The sequence below is a fragment of the Durio zibethinus genome, chromosome 2, assembly GCF_047325235.1.
Source record: "Durio zibethinus cultivar Kanyao isolate XHJ-2024 chromosome 2, ASM4732523v1, whole genome shotgun sequence".
NCBI classification, from domain to species: Eukaryota; Viridiplantae; Streptophyta; class Magnoliopsida; order Malvales; family Malvaceae; genus Durio; species Durio zibethinus.
The window spans coordinates 4400162-4420070 of record NC_143163.1 but is presented as its reverse complement, the minus strand read 5'-3'; the positions used below and the strand labels follow the sequence as shown (position 1 = coordinate 4420070).

The window sequence follows — 19909 nt, the reverse complement described above, 5'->3', positions numbered from 1 at the left end:
TTGGTTGTAAAATAAAATGTTTGATGAAAATAAATTAAAATTATTTAATTATAAATTATATATATGTATATAATTATAAAAAGTGATAATTAAGGTACTAAATCACATGTTACCATCCCACTACGCACTATAGAAAACAGTCTTTTAGGTTAATTAAAAGGTTTTATTTTGATCTATAAGAAAAACCCAAGAGGAAAGTAACATGTCTTTTTTTTTTTTTTCCTGGTTATGTTCCGTATAAGAACTGAACAGAGACTATGGTATATCGAATTTGCGGTGAACTTTGTACGTTGTAAGGAGAAATGCGAGCAAAACAGAGCTTGTAGAACATTCAAAAGCAAATGAGGTAAAAAGCAAAAAGAGAAAGATTCGCTGGAATTTTCATGTGATAAATGCGATCTGTAAAGAAAATTCTTCATGAATTATATCTTGCACACCTATTAATTAAAGTTTTTCTATGCTTCATTGGTTCCGCAATGCTGCCTCCTTCATTTCAGTTAGGGCATCTTCAAAGCATTTAGCCAGAAACTCTGGGTCAGGGATGATGTCTTTAGCTACAATAATTTGCATTTCCGCCCTACCAGCGTAACTCAACACGTGCATTGTGATAGCCTGAATTAACACCACAAAAACCAGTATCATCATCTTAAATGCAATTCATCGATCCAACACACCTGGTAGCAATTTTCACTTACAGAAATCCATCAATTCAAGATGGGTTGTTGTACCTGTGGTAGGCTGGTTGTATTGACCTTAATGCTGGAGATTGGGTTGCCTGCAAGTGTAACTTCATCTAGAGGGCCAATCAAGTTTGAGATTGTGAAGGTAGTATTGCAGAGGAGTTTGTAATTAAGCAAAGAAGCATACTGCAAAACCGATGATATAGAAACAAAGAAGGTAATTAGTAGACAAAAACATCAAAAGTAACTGTTTTATGAGGTTTCATTATCGTTTTGTTTTGCTCCACCTTTGGTCCTAGCAGTGACATCACAAGATCCCCAATTCTGTATGAGAAGTAAGCCTCCAGGGAGTGTTTCTTCATGTCAACTGTCGTCTTTGCTCTCTTCAAATACTCCAAAGGATTATTGCCAGCTTTGTGATAGTAAACAGGAACGAGAATTACACCAAATTTGTTACCCCATCGTGCTTCTGAATTGCCCTTCATTGATTTGGATAGGTCCTGACAAACAAAAGCCATCACCAGCCAACCCACATGAAATTTTTTTCTAGCATTAAAAAGGGGGAATCCAAAATTGCCAAAAAGCAGTGCTGTGGAATATGAAAACAGAAAGCTGAAACTGACCTGCAACCCTGGTTGTGCTCTTAAATTAACCATAGCTACCCCTGTCATACGAAGGCCCTCATGCAAGGCTAACAACAAACATTGTAAGTAAAATCAGATCTAGATATTACAGGTGTTTGATTAAAAATGTAGGACAGAGTAAGTCATGGTTTTTTTTTTCTTTTTGCCAACAAACTTTACCATTTGGTGTTCGGTGATCTAAATATCTTGATAGCCCAGATGACACCACAGCTAAAAGGACATCATTAATGGTCTGCATATTTTGCATAAGATCAGGAAAGGTCTAGCTTGGTTGAAGATTAATAAAAAATATTGTGCAAATAAATTTGAATCTAAAAGAATAATCTTAGTGTATAAATATATATATATATATATATATGGATTAAGGAAAAGCTTGCAGGTTATGGGATTCGAATCTCAAATCTGTTTAATCGTAACCAAGTGAGCTAGGCCGACTTTAATAATACTAGTATATTTCACAATTCACAAGTCCTCCAATTTTTTAGGAAGACAGCATAATGAGGCAAATCATGAAAGTCAACTGCAAAATGCGAAAAAGACCCAAAACCTACTAAAATAATATCATAAAGACATTACGTAACTTATCTACCCAATACAAATACGAAATTTTAGCTTGAAACTTTCTGGAGAGACTTTATTGGAAAATAAGTTTGAAAAAAAAAATAATAAAACAACATAAAACACCCGATAAATCCGGTTTTGCAACAATTCAACAATAATTGAGTATCAAATTAGGCCCTGGATTTTTGTTATAAATCATAAATACTGTAGTAAATAGAAATCTGTGGAGGCCTAGAAACCAGAGTCATGGAACAATAATATTTTTGTTACTTACAGTATTGGGAATAGCCTTTTTCACCACTTTCATGTCCTCAAGCAAGAACCTAGCAGTAGCGAGTTTCCTGGGCCAGAGCTCCACCCCATCACCACCTGTTATCACCGTTTTCGAGTCACAAAGCAACAAACTCTTGACGGTAAACTCCATCACAAACATCAGAGTGAACCAAACCATCTTCACAAACCACCAGAAGACACCAAACAACCAAAAGCAATCCCTTCTTTTCCCGCCCTTTAATTCCACATTCTTCTCGGGAACCATCCTGGGAAGCGCATCTGCATCATCTACTCTCCTGCAACTCGCCATCAACATGGACATCAAAGAGACCCCATCCCCTAGAGCATGATGAATCCTGAACACAGAGCACTTGTGCGCCATCAAAACATGTAATTCCCACAAGGGTTTGTCCGTACTTAAAGGACTGCTCACTGTTAAGTTCGCTACGTACTGATTCACTGCTGCTTCATCATAATCTTCATCTTCTTCTTCAGTGCTAAAACCTTGGCTTTCGTCCATGAAATTGCCCGATTTATCGAGCCGGTTATTAATGACGATGATATGTTGGTCAATGTCCAGCTGGGTTCTTCTCCAGTGCTCAAACCCGTTCTTGTCACGAACTAGCAGGCTGCAGAATCTGGGATGCTGCATCATCAAGGAAGACTTAACAGTCGATTTTACAGCATCTATGTCAATGTGGTTTCTGCCACGGAGGATACAGTGGATGATGATGTTTGTTTGTGGCTGAAGAAAAAGGCGGCCGGCGGGAGTTAACGGTTCGTCGGAGAAAGTTCCCGGGTACGCCATGTGGGGGAGAAAAGGGGGAATTGGATGTTAGTCACTGGACAATGTTTTTTTAACCTGTTGTGGCATAAGTGGACTAGAAAATAGCATATTTTGGTCAGAAAGTCAATGAAACCATGGTGAGTTTCTTCTGTTTCGGTTTTTGTGCCAGTCCGAATGTGGGGCCGAAATAAAAGTCACAGAACGCTGGGTCCCCTAATTGAAGTAGGATGGCAATTTTTCAAGTCAAGAAATTGGAAAGTGGAAACTAACACCATTAAGCACCAACCTCTGGCTGCAGAAATTTTCATTTTTTTTTTTTTTAAAGTGAAAAATAGTAGAAAGTGGGAAGCGTATATGTATGCTGTCCGATCGAAGAAGTCGGTAAATTTGTTAATTTTAAATATTATTAAAAAAATATAAAAATTAAAGTAATATAAATTAAAATTTTAATAAAAATAAAAAAATATTTTATATTAAACTTATCATTTTAAATATATTTGATAAAAAATAAATATTATATCTATACACGAATATTAGATACAACATCAAGATTTGGAAGATAGCCCGTCGGATTCTTCTTTCTATAAATTGGGAATGTCCATCCTCCTGCAAATTTGGCCCATCTATTTTTTGAAAAATATATTTTAATGCGGAATCGTACTTTTTAAGTTTTATAAATGATTTTATAACTGTAAATATGATAATTTAAAATATTATATAAATATGATATAATATAAAATATTAAAATAATATAATATAAATTTTTAATAATTATTATATTTAAATTTAATAAAATAAAAAATATAAATTTTATATTTTTATATTAATATAATTATAATATATAATTTTTATATAAAATATGATATAAATATTTAAATTTTAATATTTTATACAATAAAAATATATGAAACACTCTGTCTGCTTATAAATTTTAAATTTTGGGTCCACATTAACTTTTTTATTTTGATGATATATTTGGGTTTTTTTCTTGCCTTTTTTGTCATTATAGCTATATAGGGGACGTAGGCAACCGTCCTGTCGTTTTCTGAATACGTACAAGGGTGGAGATCAGAGAAAGATTCGCGAGTCCATTAGATTTATAGTTGTCGCACCTTTTATGACATTTTGGCAAACATCGCAATCGTTGGCGTGATTTGGGTTCTCAGTAGACAAAGAAAAAAAAATTGATACAATTTCTTCAGTAAGGTAAAGAACTGAAAAGTCATCAGTTTTGATCTGCAGAAGAACATATTCTCAGTCACACAACACAACTTGGATCAAACTTGTTCTTTTCTTTGCGGTCGTAACAATATTTAATACCAAAAACTATATAATATAATTTTTTTTCCTTTAGATTCATGTTTTAAAAAATCCAGAGTATTGGAATTCCCTACTCCACGAAACGTCGTCGTCATCATCAACAACCATTAAAGCATTAAAAGCACCGCGTTGATGGGGGCGGCTCTTAAATCAACCGTGTGAATTGAGTTCAGAAAATTAAAACTAATAAACCTATGATTATGACTCATAATTTATGAGAGTTGTACAAGCAAAGTTCATGATTCCATGTGCCTGCAGCCCCAATGATTTATTGTGAGAAAGACAGGTACAGTAACACACCATTTCCTCCTTTTCTTCTTTTTTTTTTTTTTTGGTTATTTTGTCGATTGCACCATCATTTCCACCTATTTCCTGCTTTTCCTCAATTCATTGCTACCATATGTATTCTGGTTATATGCCCAGAACAATGGATTATTTTACCCCAAAATAATATTATCATATTATATAAAATTACTAACGTATGTGATAAAAATACTAATAATTTATGAAAACATATTATTTAATTATCGTTATATTATAATTAATTAATTATAATTTAAAATTATATAAAATTTATTAAAATTTTATATAAAATTCATACTTATAAATAATAAATTATAATATAATTATTTATTGTAATTAAAAAAATTATAAGTGAAATACACTTAAAATATAACATGAAACAAAGAAAAAAATGATAACAATAAGAGGAAATAGAGATATAATCGATCAAATTCGAATCGATACATTATTAGGTTCGAACTTAAATTTGATTTGAAATTCGAGGCTTAAAATTCGGTTTAAACTCAATCGAATTTTATATTTTTAATTCGAATTTGACTCGAGATAAAAATCAAGCTATTCGAACTCATTTGATTAGACTTAATTAACATGAAAAAATAAGTTTGATTTTTATATTTGACAAAAGCTTGATTATTTGTGTTCGAATTCGAATTCAAAATATTTTATTAATTAAAATAATAAAAATATATTTAAATATAAAAACTTAATTAAGTTCGCGAGCTACTTAAATCATGTATAAAAATATTCAAATTTGATTTAATCAATTAATCAAATTATTTGAACTCAAACTCGACTTGATAATAATCAAACAAAATACAAATTTTATTCGAATCAAATTTAAATAATTTATAAATATTAATATATCATTTACACCTCTAAAAAAAATATTAACCAGTGATTTTACTCAAAATCTAACCCAAAAAATATAACTATTCATAGTCACTTCAATTGCTAATTTAGCACCATCGCTGCCCATTTATTGACATGTTTCGTTTAGAATGTTTTAGGTCCAGACCTGATCCATGATATTATTTTATTGATGAATAAGTATATTTAATTTTAATCTAAAATATATTTGTAAATGTTAAAAGATTAATATTTTTTTTTAACGTATTAATCATATTTATAAATTAATTGGGCAAGTATATTATAGCCAATTTTTTATATATATTAATCATATTAATTGATAAATAAGTATTTATACACATATTGTAAATAATTCAAATATCATTAAAAAAATACTATTTTTTTTAAATGCATTAAAAAATACTTAAAAAATACTCATGCACATTGGACTTTAGGCCTGAACCAAATATAAATCCGGTCCAATCTCCTAAATTGGATCAGGCGTTAAAATGTTACTAAACCTGGCCTTATTATAACCCAAAAAGAAGTCCTTGGACTTATAAACGCACCGTTTAGTCATTTAAAAACCCTAATTGTCCCAACCTTCATCTAAACCTCTTAACGCCGCACATTTTTCTTCGGGTTTTTACTTTAAGCAAAGAGCAATCGCCTCAATTCTTCGAAATCCAAAACAGAAAACGATGGCGGAGAGAGCTCCGGTCGAGTCTGTGCAATGCTTCGGCCGCAAGAAGACAGCGGTGGCCGTAACCTACTGCAAGAGAGGCCGTGGTCTGATAAAGATCAATGGCTGTCCCATCGAGCTCGTTGAGCCCGAGATTCTCCGTTTCAAGGCTGTCGAGCCAATCCTCCTCCTTGGCCGCCAACGTTTCGCTGGCGTTGACATGAGGATCCGAGTCAAAGGCGGAGGTCACACTTCTCAGATCTATGCTATCCGTCAAAGCATTGCTAAAGCTCTGGTCGCTTTTTACCAGAAGTACGTCGATGAGCAAAGCAAGAAGGAGATTAAGGATATTTTGGTCAGGTATGATAGGACTTTGCTGGTGGCTGATCCGAGGAGGTGCGAGCCCAAGAAATTCGGTGGAAGAGGTGCTAGGGCAAGGTTCCAAAAGAGTTACCGTTGAAGAAATTTTCTGGTTTGTTTGGAAATCTGGGTTTTGTTGTTCTTTAAGAATAGTATGGTTATGTTCATTTTGAATTAAGTTTTGTTATGTTGGGTAAAATTAGTTCATTTTGAATTAAGTTTTGTTATGTTGGGTAAAATTAGCTATGACTGAATTTAAGAATTTTAAATGCTTGTTTTCCTTTAATGTTGATTTAGACTCATTGCATAAATCCGTAGACATACTTATAAGGTTATTGAGTTTTTTATTTGATATATTCGTGCTGCTTTTCGTTTTTTCTGTGGCTATTCAATGATTATTTAGTATTCTTTTATAGTGGTTATAGTTTAGCGTCCAGTCATAAAACCGTGCGGTGGGGGTCAATACCACCAAGCTACCTAATGAACCCTTAGGCTTTGCTGGATAGAAAGGATGGAAAGAGGAGAGAATGGAAAATTTTTTAATCTAAAGGTTAAAATTCATAACTGCTTTCCTTCTTTGCAGCTTAACATTAGATTAACAAGTTTTTCATCTTCACCTCTTTCTATCTTTCCTACCAAACAAAGCCTTTGTACAATGTTAATGACTTGGAAAAGTGTTTTGACTTTGAGATGTGTTTAGACCATTTGTTATTGCTTGTAGATACATTTTGGAATGTTAACATTGATTAATTAGTGGTGGTTTGAGATTTGTCAATTTAGCATACTTAATATCAGATTTGCTGTTATTACTCTTTCCCTGTTTGGTATGAAGCTAAGATTACTGGCTTCTGTAAATTAATATTTATAGTTTATGTCTATTGGTGTTTAGGAAAGTTTTTGGAATCAAGGGTTAGGCTCATTTACTCTATTGCAGGATGACATTATAGTCGTTACTCTTGCAATGCATAGCTTTAGGTTGTGTTTGTTTCCATGTCTGGGTAGAAATATTGTGGGCATGAAGGGAAAAATTCAATTTCTTCATCATGTTATATATGTATAGTTTCTTACTCTTGTTGTTGGTTTAATTTTACATTCCTAGGTTTTCTTCTAGGTGGTTTTTTTAAATGAATGGTTCTTCACAATTCAAGTAACAATCAAATTTTAATTTCAATAATATAAGAAATCTTCATGTTATAGCGGTGATGGTATGGTGTCAGGAAAGAATGTTGAAAGGGAAGATTTAGTGTGATTATAGTTCAACTTATTGATCCTTTGTAATAATTTGTACTTTGTAGTCTTATTGTGGATACATAGTTTTAATGGTTGTGATTTTGTTGGATTTTAGGTCATATGTTATTGATTGATTTAGGGTTCAGTAGTAGGGATTACCACAGCGCCATGGGAGTTACTCCTATCTATCATGCTGCCAAATGGATCCTTGGTTAGGAAAATGGCACCAGTTAAGCCCTTAAGAGTAAAATTTATTACATTTTTGTTTTATATGTAAACATTTAGTATTATACAAATATATGAGATTTTGAAGAATGAAGAGATGTGCTCAAACCGAGTATTAAGATCCTTTGATTGAGTATTTGATTTGCTTGAGCTCACCTTTTAGCCTGGTGGAACTCTGTAGTCAGTGAAGATTGCATATGGTCTTCTTGGGGTATGCTCATTTGGAGCTTTCCTCGTTTATTCTCCTGGGTTTTCTAGATATTAGATTTTCGCTTAGTTTCCGCTGATACCCATCGCCTAGCGGGTATTAGTTTATTTAAAATCCGAGAATTTTAAAGGTGACGCGTGATTCATGAGCATGTGAAGACATGGATCAATCATTCAAGTCTTTTTTTTTTTTTTTTATGTACAGTATAGGTGGGAAATTTTGTTGCATTCTTTACTGAATGGAGCCAACGTAGGTATACTTGAATATCTCACAATTTAAGATGGTTTTTTTAAGACGTGGTAAGATTCGTGGCCGTTGGCTTTGGTTCAAAAAGTAACGGATAAATGATTAAATGAATGCTTGTTTTCGTGAATTTTTATTAAAAATAATTAAAGTTGAATGTACAATAATAAAATGTAATGAAATTAAATTACGAAATTAAAATTTAGTATTCTATAATGATAAATTTGTTTTTTTATCTTTATGATCTTATTCTTTTTAAAGAGAATGTCAGGTCATAGTTAGATTTGTAATTTTTACTAATAGTCTTATACGATACGTATGCAAAGAGATGGACCAACTTTCCTTGGATCAACCCGTAAAAAGAATGAATTATGAAAAGTTCAGAAACTCTTTACCTCTAAATTAAAAAAAAAAATTTACATATTTTAAAAAATCAAGGGTACATAAAATGATAATAAAGGAAAACAATTTATTTATTGATTTACTATTTTATTCAACCTTATTCAAAGCATAGATAGCCATAAACAATGAGCACTACATTAAAAAGAAACATACAAGTACTTTGGATGAGGAAAAAAAAAGAAAAAACCTAAAAGTCACCTTAGATAAAACTTAGGATGCCTTTTGCTTAAGAAAACATAAGCCTTTTCTGTGTTTTATTTTCATGAAAAAAATAAAAAGTATAAGTGAAAACATGTTTGCTAGATATTTAAGGAAAATATTTTTTGGAAAATGAAAATAAAAATACATCCAATTTTAAGAATAAAAAAATTGTTCTCAATGTTTTCTGGCATATTGAACAGATACGAGGGAAAATATGAAAACACGATTTAGGTGAATTCCACTCGCTAATCTAGTCTAGAACACGAGACCAACAAAAAAAACAAATGTACAAAGCTTTTCACTCTAGCAATATGGTCTCATTCTTCTAAATATCCACGTGTATTAATATAATTGGACGAAACATTTTGATGGCAACAATGATGTACTCTTTGTTCTATGGCCCATGAATAAATTCATAATTTTATTTTTTATTTTATAAACACAAAACACAATATCAAACACACTTTCATATTTTAATTTTTCATTTAACGAACACATTTTTTATAAAATAAAAAATAAATATATTTTCTATAACCAATCATAGTTTTATATTCTGATATGAATATTGCAGTATGAAGAATTTGGACTTTAAGCCTGGCCCGAAATTGTATCTAGTCCAGTCTCCAAAATGGAGCAGGCCTTAAAATATTATTAACCCCGGCCCATTGTACCCCAGAAAAAAATATGGCAATCCCAAAACGCACCGTCCAACCCTATCAAAAACCCTAACCCCACTTCTTATATAAAATCTATTTACGCCGACCTCATTTTCCTCATTTTCAGCGAAGAGCGAAACCCTAAACAAAACACATGGCGGAAAGAGCTCCGGTCGAGTCCGTTCAATGCTTCGGCCGCAAAAAGACAGCGGTGGCTGTAACCTACTGCAAGAGAGGTCGTGGTCTTATCAAGATCAATGGCTGTCCCATCGAGCTTGTTGAACCCGAGATCCTCCGTTTCAAGGCTGTTGAGCCAATCCTCCTTCTCGGCCGCCAGCGTTTCGCTGGCGTTGACATGAGGATCCGAGTCAAAGGCGGAGGCCACACTTCTCAGATCTATGCTATCCGTCAAAGCATTGCTAAAGCCCTCGTCGCTTTTTACCAAAAGTACGTTGATGAGCAAAGCAAAAAGGAGATTAAGGATATTTTGGTCAGGTACGATAGGACTTTGCTGGTGGCTGATCCAAGGAGATGCGAGCCCAAGAAGTTCGGTGGAAGAGGTGCTAGGGCAAGGTTCCAGAAGAGTTACCGTTGAAGAAATTTCATGTTTTGTTTTGGGAAACTGGGTTTTGTTCTTTTTCAAGAGATAATATGGTTTTGTTCATTTTGAATTAAGTTTGTTATGTGGATTGAATTAGCTATTACTCATTTTCAGAATTTTAAATGTTTGTTTTGCTCTATTCTTAATTTAGAGTCATTGCGTAAATCGTTAGATATACGCCTAAGATTATTGCGGCTTTCTTATTTGATATATTCATGCTGCTTTTCGTGTTTTATTGGCTATTCTATGATTATTTAGGTTTAGTTTAAAGTTGTTTTGTTTAGCTCCTCTTTGATAATTATTTATGTCTCAGTATAATGTTAATAACTTTTAGATGTGTTTTAGACCACTTGCCATAGCTTGTTTGTACATTTTGGTGTTTTAATTTTGTTTGATTAATGGTGATTTGAGGTTTATTATTTATCCACTTAGTAAAATTTATATTGTACTAAGTTACTGCTATGAGTATGATGCCATGTTTGTTTGGAAGCCATTATTACCGACTTAGTGTAGTTTAATGTTTATTGTTAGGAATTATACTGCATTTGGTGTGAAGGGAAAGTGTTTGAAACCATATGATAGGCTGTACAATATCTCATTTACTTGCGATACATAGCTTTAGGTTGTATTTGTTCTTAAGTCTTGGCAGACATATTGTGGACATGAAAGGAAAAATTAAAAATTTTCGTTTTTGCTATTATTGTATAGTTTCTTACTCTTTTTCTTTATTACTTTAACTTTGGGGTTTAGTTATACCTTCGATTGCTCTTAGACCCTTTTTTTAATTAATGGTGCTTCATAATAAAAGTAACAATCATATTTTTAATTTCAATAATATTAAGAACCATTCTTATGTAATAGTGGTGATGGTAAAGTGTCAGGAAAGAATTTTGAAATGGAAGATTTGGTGTGATGATAGTTCTATTCATTGAATCTCAGAATTTTCTTCTTTGCAGCCTTATTATTATGGATACATACCTTTAATTGTCGTCGTTTTGTTGGATTCTTTTGTCCTGTGCTTATGAAATGATTTGGTTTTTGTTGTTTGATTTAGTTTAAGCAATCTTTTTTTATTTTATATTTTGTTATTCTTTGGTGAGTTCTTGTGCTACATTTAGAATATGATGAAATTAAAGATTTACTGAGTGGAAAGTGATATGACTTGCCAGACACTAAGGCTTTGCTAGGTAGAGAGGATGGAAAACTTATTAATCTGATGGTTAAGCTATAAAATAGAAAGGTGGTTATGAATTTTAACCATTAGATTAATAAGTTTTCCAACCTTCTTACAAAGCAAAGCCTAAGACATGGTGGGAACACATATTTCAATGAAGGAAATGGTCTTAAATAGAGGTGTATCAAATGGGAGTTGAGTAGATGTTAGTATAAATATCAAGTTTGAGCTCAAGTGAGTTACATTTTCTACACTCAGGCTCAACTTGTTTCGGCTTGGTTACTTTAGTTATGTTTTTAATAAACTGTTTTCATTACATATGAACATATAGTATTCTAGAGAATGTATATGAGCTTTTGAACAATGAAGAGTTTGATATGGGTTTTAACTTTTAAGATCTGTGAACAAGTGAGAGTGAGTAATTAATTGTAGAGTTTTGTCTTTTAATTTTCTGTTCCTCATATTGCACTATTCCCTTGTTAACTTTGTTGACTGGTGGTGGTGGTGGAACTCTGTTGGCAATGACGATTATACATCTTCATGTTGTGGTATTGTCATTCAGTTGGTGCTGTCGTCTATGTCTATGGTATGCTTTTGTTTGAGGTCTTATTAGCCTTAACTTATTAGCCTTGATTTTTGAGATTTTAGATTTTTTCTAAAACTAATATCCTAGCGTTAAAAATCCTGGAATTTTTATTAAGGTGATATCCTGTGCATGTGAGGAGGTGGATGTCTTATTTGTATGAGTGTATGTAGACTTGAAAATTGTAACATTCAAACGACTTAAACGAGTATTATTTGTCTTATTTATGAAAAGTGTATGTCTATTAAAGAATGTCTTATTGGCATGATTGTATGTGCATGTTAAAAGCGTACGAGTGTATGTCTTATTTGTCTTATTAGATGGATGCCCTGGTAAGATTGCTGGTGGATAAACGACTTAGACATATATGAACAAACAAACCAAAAAAAAAAAAAAAAAAAAAAACACAATATTTAGTACTCTCTGATCTCAATTAAAGAATGTAATCACTGCATCGTGTCCTAGTTGGACGGCGAGGTTTTAAAAGAGTGGTTGTGCGAATGGATGACGGTGATCGGTGGTTGATTACTCCTTTCCGCCTATATTGGATGACTAAATGGTGTCTGTTAATGGTTCGTGATATTCAATCTCCTCAAAAAGTTTTTATTTGAATAAATTCGATCATGATTTAGCTCAAATTAAAAATTATATATCTTTTCAATTGAGTATTTAATCATCCTAATGTTTAACTTTAAGAGGCCGCTCAATTTTCGTGTGGTCCGTATTTTAAAATGAACGTAAATATTAGCACTCCATTCATCATGGGTTACATAGTGTCATTTTTCCTATAAAATACATGTTTAAATTCTGAAATTCTTAGATCATAGTCTCAGAACTTGTTTATGTATTGATATTTTTTCGAATTAATCATTAGATGCTAGATATGGTCTTTAATTTGAATTTTGATAAAGTCCGGTAGCTTTCCTAACTTCATAATTCTACCAATTTAGTTTTAACTTAATAGTTATTATCGTTTTTTAGGAATGTCAAATTTTAAGGTTGGAATCATTCCTCTCTGACTTTCTTCCTTATTAAAGAAGAAAAAAAAAAGAACATAAATTCAATTGAAAATTTATTAATCACCAAACTTATATATTTGACAAGTCGTATGTAAATTAATTCACGGTAGTGCTAACTCAAAACGCAATTGCCTATTTGTAGTTGTACTTTCTCAGGGACAACCCTTGAAAGACAAGAGAGTGACACGTGTAAATCATCCGGCATTGAATCTTTGATTAATGCTTACACGATTTTGTTTTTGAAATTCGCAGGCATCACTCCTCCAATTAGACGGACTAAATGCTTTATTTGAAATTAAATGTTTGACTAATTATTTAATTTAAAATTAAATATTTTAATTTATATAAATAAAAATTAAATGTTATTAATTTATAATAATATAGAATATATTTCAACAAAAGTTATGTCGTGAATGATACATACAATAATAACAGGTGAAAATATTAAAAATCAGCTGATTTAGTACTTTAATGTTTATTTGGATTTTGTTGAGTATTCGGTAAAAAATTATTTATCAAATAAAAAGTTATTAACAAAAAAAAAAAGAGAAATAAACCCTTTTTCACTGTCTCTTTTTAATTCTGTAATTCACACTGATTGCAATCCTTCTCTCGTACCCATCAACCTCTCCTTCCCCTTTATTCTCAAAATTTTCCCGAAATAAATTTTCTTGCCCCTAACAATTTTACCCAAAAATTTCCAATTTTTCAAAAATTTTCTTTGTTTTAATTTCTTTGCAAACCTCAAACCAATTGAGTTGTCCACCAAAAACTTAGTTTCTTTATTGATTATGTGATATTTTTTCGCTTAAACCATTTATTTGTGTTTTGTATGGTACCCACTTCTTAAAGGTTTCATGATTGTGCTTTTTTTGTCATTTAAGTTTTCAATTAGGGTTTTAAATTCAATTTTTTTCTTAATCCAAGTATTTTAACATTAATTTTTGCGAAGAATTTATTTTTGGGTTTTTTTGTTTTCAATTTTCAATTTATGGGTATTTTTTATTTTTATCAAATTGGTAATTTTTATTTATTTTGTTTTAGTTTAAGTGTTTTAAAGATATTAACTTCGAAGATTTTTAAGAAAATTTAAAATTTTTTTATAATATTTTTAAAAATTTTTACACGTAATTATCTTATTTGTCAGCTTATTTAGCAAAAATATTAGTCATTTGACAAAATTAACGGAGCATATTATACACTCACCAAATTTCATCTAAGTTTTTAATTGTTATATTTGAATACATTAAGTCTTTATTTGTTAAAATTAAAAAGGTAGATTCTGATTTTAGCAACCCATCAAACGTTGAGGATAAAATTGAACATTTTGCCAATTAGACCATGTCTCTTGACCAGAAATGCTGGTGCGGCACCCTCTTTCCAACATGGGTAAAGCCTGAAAAGCTTTATCCTGTGGTGCTATGGCCTCTCCCTTTCTAACTTCTGTCTATTTCTATATTTTAAGGTCCATATAAATAAATAATGAGATTGATAACAATTGTAACAATGAATTTAATCATTATATTGGTAAAATTAAAATTTGAGATAAAATATGTGTTTGAATGTAAATGTAACAATAATAGAAATGTGAATTGTAATGAAATAAAAAAATTATTATTAAGGACATTAAATTAAAATTTATATATAATAAAAGTTTTAAATTATTTTAGATTTATAAAATTAATAAATGATTAAAAGTTATTTTTATGTCAAATAATAAGTATTTTTAAAATTGATAATAATATATTTATATCAATTAAAATTTAACAAAATGATATTAAACAAGTAAAATATAAAACATTAATTAATTTAAATATAAATACAAACTAAAAAAATAATGATATTATAGTAAAAGGTCCAGTTCAATGGCTCACTGAATCATTTTTTACCGGTGAAAAATTATTGCTCCAGTGTAGTGGAATCACACTGCATCAGTGGACATCCAAACGAAATGAAATGGTGCGATTGTACCAAAAAAATAAAAATTCTTCTCGCACTGATACTGTGAGTGAATCCAAACGGAGCCTAAGTCTCATGGTTTTTACCCTTGTTGTCTTCTGTTTTCACCCTTTATAATCTTGATCAGTGGTAAAATAATCACATAACAATACAATCGTTCACTCACCACACCTGTATGCCTTGAACATGCATATTAAGCAAAAGTGGTTAAAGACCCGAGACTGGAAGTGAGATAAAGTTTGGTGGGTGGAAAATTGGTAATCGGGTAATTTTATCGAATAGAACAAAGCAACATACGAACCAAAAATCAGCTATTAATAGTATAATCTTCTGCTAGCAGAATACTTCTTAATTTAAACGATTTAATCTTTAATAATCTTAAATAAAAAAAAAATCTCATATTGAAAATGAAATTTAATCTTTAAAGGATTTGTTTATTTTTTAAAATTAATTCAATTCAATTTGAACATGGGATTTTTAGATTGAGTAATCAATATTCGTTCTTAATAATTTTAAATAAAAAATTAAAACCCAATCAAGAAAATAAAAAATTGTTGACCTTTAAAAGAATTTTTATCTTTAAAAATTAATTCAATTCAATTTGAATATAAAGAATGAAATATGATGGTTATTTGTCCAATTTAGAGATTAATTAAGAAAGTTTATACGCTAATACGCTGTCATGTAGTCGTTGTGTTTCATAAATTAATACCTAGAAGGTCCTGCCTCAAAACATTTACCGTATAAAATGACAAGTAAGAATCATTTTTTATCGATCACCGACTTATGAAGAAAGCCTTACGCGTTGTTGACAATTTGAGTCTTTCTTAAAATTTGAGATCTGTTTGTTTTTTTTTTTTTTTTTTTTTTTTTTTTATAATGTTTGTTTTCTGCTTACTCTTTCAAATTTTATAGTGAAACCTATGCATCGATCAGGTGCACCTAAACATTACCTGCTAGTTGTGAAAATGTTTCTTAATTGTAAAAAGCTTCTTATCTAATTATAACTTGCTTAGAATCTAAACTATAAGGTGTAAAAGAAAGTTTTCCGCTGAATTAATAATCAAAACTCAGATCTCAACTGCTTTAAATAAGAAAATTTGCAAAGCATTGAAGACAAATAATCCTGAAATGCAAATAAGATAAAATTGAATAAGTACAAATATTCCTGAAAATATTATTTTAACTCGAATATTCATAGATTGAGAAAATAATTGTGATTTGAAAATACACAAATAAAGATTCTCGAAATTAAAAAGGGAAGGGGGAGTTGAAAATTGAAAATACATAAGATATTAATGTCAAATTTTTTGTGCCGAACGAGAGACGTTAGGTCAATGTTGGGTGGTGGTGGTTCATTTGAGCCGACGGCAAAGGGTGATTCCATCACCGACGGGGAGCATGCAGATCTCAATCCTGGGGTCAACAGCAAGAGCCTTGTTGAGTTCCAAAACAAATTCTCTGTAATACCTGACGTACTTCCTGAGAGGAGCATCAGGTGGTGCTACCACCGACCCATTCCACAGGGTATTGTCGTAGCCGATCAAACCACCTACTTTCACCAGCTCAATTAGCCTCTTGTGGTAGTTTAAGTAGTTGTCCTTATCAGCATCCACAAAGATGAAGTCAAAGGATCCGTGATTCTTTTCCTGTCAATTTTTCAATATAGAATATAACTCAATTATTACCAATTTCTGACGAAAAAGAAAAAACATGGTTGGGGTTGGTGAAATTTACATCTTCGACTAATTTATCAAGAACTGGCATAGCAGGACCCTCTCTGAAATCAATTTTGTGCGCAACGCCAGCCTTTTGAATAACAGGCAGACCCAACTCATAGTTTTCTTTGTTAATATCCATGGCTAAGATCTGGAAACATAAAAAAAAAAAAAAGAGTTCAATGAGTTTCTCGTCTTTTAAGGTTTATTCTTTTTTTGTGTATATCTTAAGATAAGATCTTAAGATCTTTTTTTCTTTTTTGTCTTTTAAATCATTAACTACCTTTCCATCATCGGGGAGAGCAAGGGCGGTGGATAAGAGAGAATAGCCAGTGTAGACACCAATCTCCATGGTGTTCTTGGCATTGATCAACTTAAGAAGCATGTTCAAAAATTGGCCTTCATCGGCTGATGTAGTCATAAGGTTCCTGTTTCCAATCAAATCAACAATAATTAAAATCTCAAACCAAAAAAAAAAAGAAAGAAAAGAATTTGAGAATCTGAATCAATTAGAAACGAACCATGGGTGCTTGGCAGTCAACTCCCTGAGCTCCTTCATGGGTTCAGGCTCCCTTGGATACACACTGGTCTCAAGGATATACTGCAAAACCAAAATCCCATTTATAGAATCAAAAACTAATGTCAAAATATCGATTCAAAATGAAATTAAACATTCAAAATAATCAAATAATAATATAATTGGAAGCTTAAAGATGATACCTGGTAAAGAGCATCACTTTGCAAAAGGCTCTTGTGGCCAACTTCCTGGTGCCTACCAGCCTGAGATTGCTGCTCTTGTGTATTGGTTGCCATTGCTACAAATCTTCAAAGGTTCTTTCTTTGCTTTCCTGTTTTTCTGTGCCTGCGATTTCGATTGCCTTTGAAAGGAAACCTGAGTTGAAAGAGGAAATGCAAAGGGTTTATATGGAAGTTGAAAATCCGGGTTGGACCGAGACTTTAGGTGGTTGGACCGCCTGCCAACCCGGTTGGTGGTTGGTGAAGCCCCAAAATTGCACGAGTATGAAATGGGACCCATTCTTACCCTCACTGTGGCATGGATCGAAAGTAGGCCAATAAGTCATGACGTGATGATAAGGTCAATCCATGAATTATGAAAATCACTTTTCTTTCTCAACCTTTACCATCTCACCAAACTTGTAAAATAATTTTAACCCTAATTTACTTATTGGGTTAAAGAGAGTCTTAACATAGATCATTGCTTTAACATTTATAAAGGATTGGCACCATTTAAGTTCTTATTTCATTTTAAGTCAAATTGATATTTAGTTATAAAATTACCATACCTAAACAAAATTTGTGAATAATTTAACCACAAATCAAAAAGTAATTAGAGCATAACAGCTTAATTTTCATGGATATTTTTCTTTTCCTATGAAAAGTTAATTCAAAGTTGCTATTAGAAGAATTTTGATTGGAATGATAGTGGTGGGATCCACCAACTCTGGTTGGTTTATGTATTTGTGAGGCAAATGGAGAGTTGGTAAGAGGTTGGTGGATTGGGCAAGCATTGTAGAAAAGAGGAAAAAAATCTATAGGGAGTTGGTGTCCGGATTAAGGAGCTACAACTGCTTTGAGCATGAAATTAATTGCATTTAGTAGAGATGATTGATTCAATTTTCAGTTGTTTATATACCTTTCATGATTTTGTCATCCCTTTTTTTTTTTTTTTTTTCTAATTTCAATGCAAAGTTATTTTATTGGTAAGGGATTTTTGTTTTTTGGTACAAAGAAGTAACGGCCTAAAAAAAAATCAAGTTTTAAAATTTAAATTTCAGATCTATTAAATATTATATCTTAAAATAATTATATGAATTAATTAAATTAAGTTTTAAATTTAATAAATAAGAGACTTTGTTATGTTTGGATTGAAATAATTAAAAATGAGCAACTTTGAAAAAAAAAATAATTATATGGTTAGATAGAAATACATCTTCCATAAAAAAGTTTTTTTTTTTACTTCTAATATAATATTTGCATTCGAAATTTCTCTCCTACCAACCATGGTAAAAACTTTTTTTTTTTTTTTTTACAATTTTCTAATTTTTTTTAGTCACTTAAGTAATAGTTTTCAGCTTGGATTCCATATTTGAGCAAGTCTGTTAAAGGTTGAAAGGTCATAACCTCAACCCCTTAAACTTTCTCCAATGTAACATTCACACTTGAAAATTTTCCACTCGAATGAATGAAAAAAGAGGAATAAAAGTAAAAGACAAAAAAAATTGAAGGAAGTTTATCTTAACCAAAAGTTTATTAAGAAATCTGGCACTGCCAGATCATAGGCGGGCAACCTTTTTGACCAAACGTTAATTTTATATTTTCTAAAGAACAAGCATTGTACGCACTACTCCAATCTTAGCTCAACAACTAATCATGGTTATAAAAAAATATAATATACAACGCCCTACATTTCTCAACATTAAAAAATAAACATATAAAAAGAAATTTAGGGATGTGATACGTTGATAAAATATTAAAATGTCAATAATCATGTAATTAGTAATTAGTTGATGGAATACTAAATTTTTAATTTCAATAATCAATATATAAATTCTTATATAAAATAACACAATTATTGCATATATATTCTTACTTTTTTTTTTTTTTATAAATAACTTTGGTTAAGATAGAAATAGAGGACTGAATCATAAGTGTTAGAATATGAATTTTAAATTTTATTAAATATTATTTTTTAAATAATTATACAAATCAATTGAATTAAATCTCTAATTCATACTATCACATTTTTTAATGAAAGATAATTGTTACAAATTGTTATATCTTCAGCTATGTTTTTTTATGTTAATTACAGTACAAAATGATAATGTACCTCTATCTAACTTCAGTAGCACATTTAAATATTTCTCATGAAGTATTATTGAAGTGGTGGTACAAGTTAAATTTTAAATTTTGAATGCTAATAAAATCTCCTCCCTTTACTTATATATATGGGTTAATTTTTTATTCACTAAAAGTAAAATTAATTTTTAATCATAATTGTATAATAAAAACTTTATTAACGATATATGAGATAATTATATATATATATATATATATATATTGTAGGTAAGGTTAATTTATGGTGTTTAATAATGAAAAGTCGTAGAGGATTATCAAATAGAAATAAATAAATAAATACCGGGTTTGGTGGAGGTGGCAGAGTCGTTTGCTTTGAGTCAAAGCTTTGGTGCTAACAACCCTTTCGCACGCACCTCT

At 31.1% G+C, this 19909-nt stretch overlaps 4 protein-coding genes across 4 annotated transcripts; 2 read left to right on the top strand and 2 right to left on the bottom strand.

Annotated features, from left to right (window-relative positions):
• Window positions 1–347: 347 nt before the first annotated feature.
• Window positions 348–3271, bottom strand: LOC111308955 (wax ester synthase/diacylglycerol acyltransferase 11-like). The gene is made up of 6 exons (XM_022907672.2): window positions 2160–3271; window positions 1484–1556; window positions 1304–1371; window positions 968–1180; window positions 729–866; window positions 348–612 (listed from the first exon to the last, which is right to left on the bottom strand). Exons 1-6 carry the CDS (start codon window positions 2964–2966, stop codon window positions 463–465), a joined length of 1449 nt encoding a protein of 482 aa, XP_022763407.2. The 5' UTR covers window positions 2967–3271; the 3' UTR covers window positions 348–462.
• Window positions 3272–6021: 2750 nt separating this feature from the next.
• On the top strand, window positions 6022–6791 carry LOC111308953 (small ribosomal subunit protein uS9). The gene has a single exon (XM_022907667.2). It carries the CDS (start codon window positions 6116–6118, stop codon window positions 6554–6556), a length of 441 nt encoding a protein of 146 aa, XP_022763402.1. The 5' UTR covers window positions 6022–6115; the 3' UTR covers window positions 6557–6791.
• A 2943-nt stretch (window positions 6792–9734) lies between these two features.
• On the top strand, window positions 9735–10345 carry LOC111308952 (small ribosomal subunit protein uS9). Its single transcript, XM_089746791.1, has one exon. It carries the CDS (start codon window positions 9776–9778, stop codon window positions 10214–10216), a length of 441 nt encoding a protein of 146 aa, XP_089602917.1. The 5' UTR covers window positions 9735–9775; the 3' UTR covers window positions 10217–10345.
• Window positions 10346–16067: 5722 nt separating this feature from the next.
• On the bottom strand, window positions 16068–17569 carry LOC111308951 (caffeoyl-CoA O-methyltransferase). The gene is made up of 5 exons (XM_022907665.2): window positions 17396–17569; window positions 17197–17276; window positions 16959–17103; window positions 16695–16826; window positions 16068–16606 (listed from the first exon to the last, which is right to left on the bottom strand). The coding sequence occupies exons 1-5, from the start codon at window positions 17486–17488 to the stop codon at window positions 16313–16315; spliced, it is 744 nt and encodes a 247-aa protein (XP_022763400.2). The 5' UTR covers window positions 17489–17569; the 3' UTR covers window positions 16068–16312.
• Between the last annotated feature and the right edge of the window lie 2340 nt (window positions 17570–19909).

Excerpts from the sequence above, each read along its gene's own strand:
- LOC111308951 (XM_022907665.2), bottom strand. The coding sequence starts at position 17,488 with ATGGCAACCAATACACAAGAGCAGCAATCTCAGGCTGGTAGGCACCAG. Across the intron at positions 17,277-17,395 it reads AAAGTGATGCTCTTTACCAG|TATATCCTTGAGACCAGTGT; the intron begins GTATCATCTTTA and ends TTGGTTTTGCAG. Across the intron at positions 16,827-16,958 it reads CTCTCCCCGATGATGGAAAG|ATCTTAGCCATGGATATTAA; the intron begins GTAGTTAATGAT and ends TTATGTTTCCAG.
- LOC111308952 (XM_089746791.1), top strand. The coding sequence starts at position 9,776 with ATGGCGGAAAGAGCTCCGGTCGAGTCCGTTCAATGCTTCGGCCGCAAA.
- LOC111308953 (XM_022907667.2), top strand. The coding sequence starts at position 6,116 with ATGGCGGAGAGAGCTCCGGTCGAGTCTGTGCAATGCTTCGGCCGCAAG.
- LOC111308955 (XM_022907672.2), bottom strand. The coding sequence starts at position 2,966 with ATGGCGTACCCGGGAACTTTCTCCGACGAACCGTTAACTCCCGCCGGC. Across the intron at positions 1,181-1,303 it reads GAGCACAACCAGGGTTGCAG|GACCTATCCAAATCAATGAA; the intron begins GTCAGTTTCAGC and ends TTTGTTTGTCAG. Across the intron at positions 867-967 it reads TGTCACTGCTAGGACCAAAG|TATGCTTCTTTGCTTAATTA; the intron begins GTGGAGCAAAAC and ends TCGGTTTTGCAG.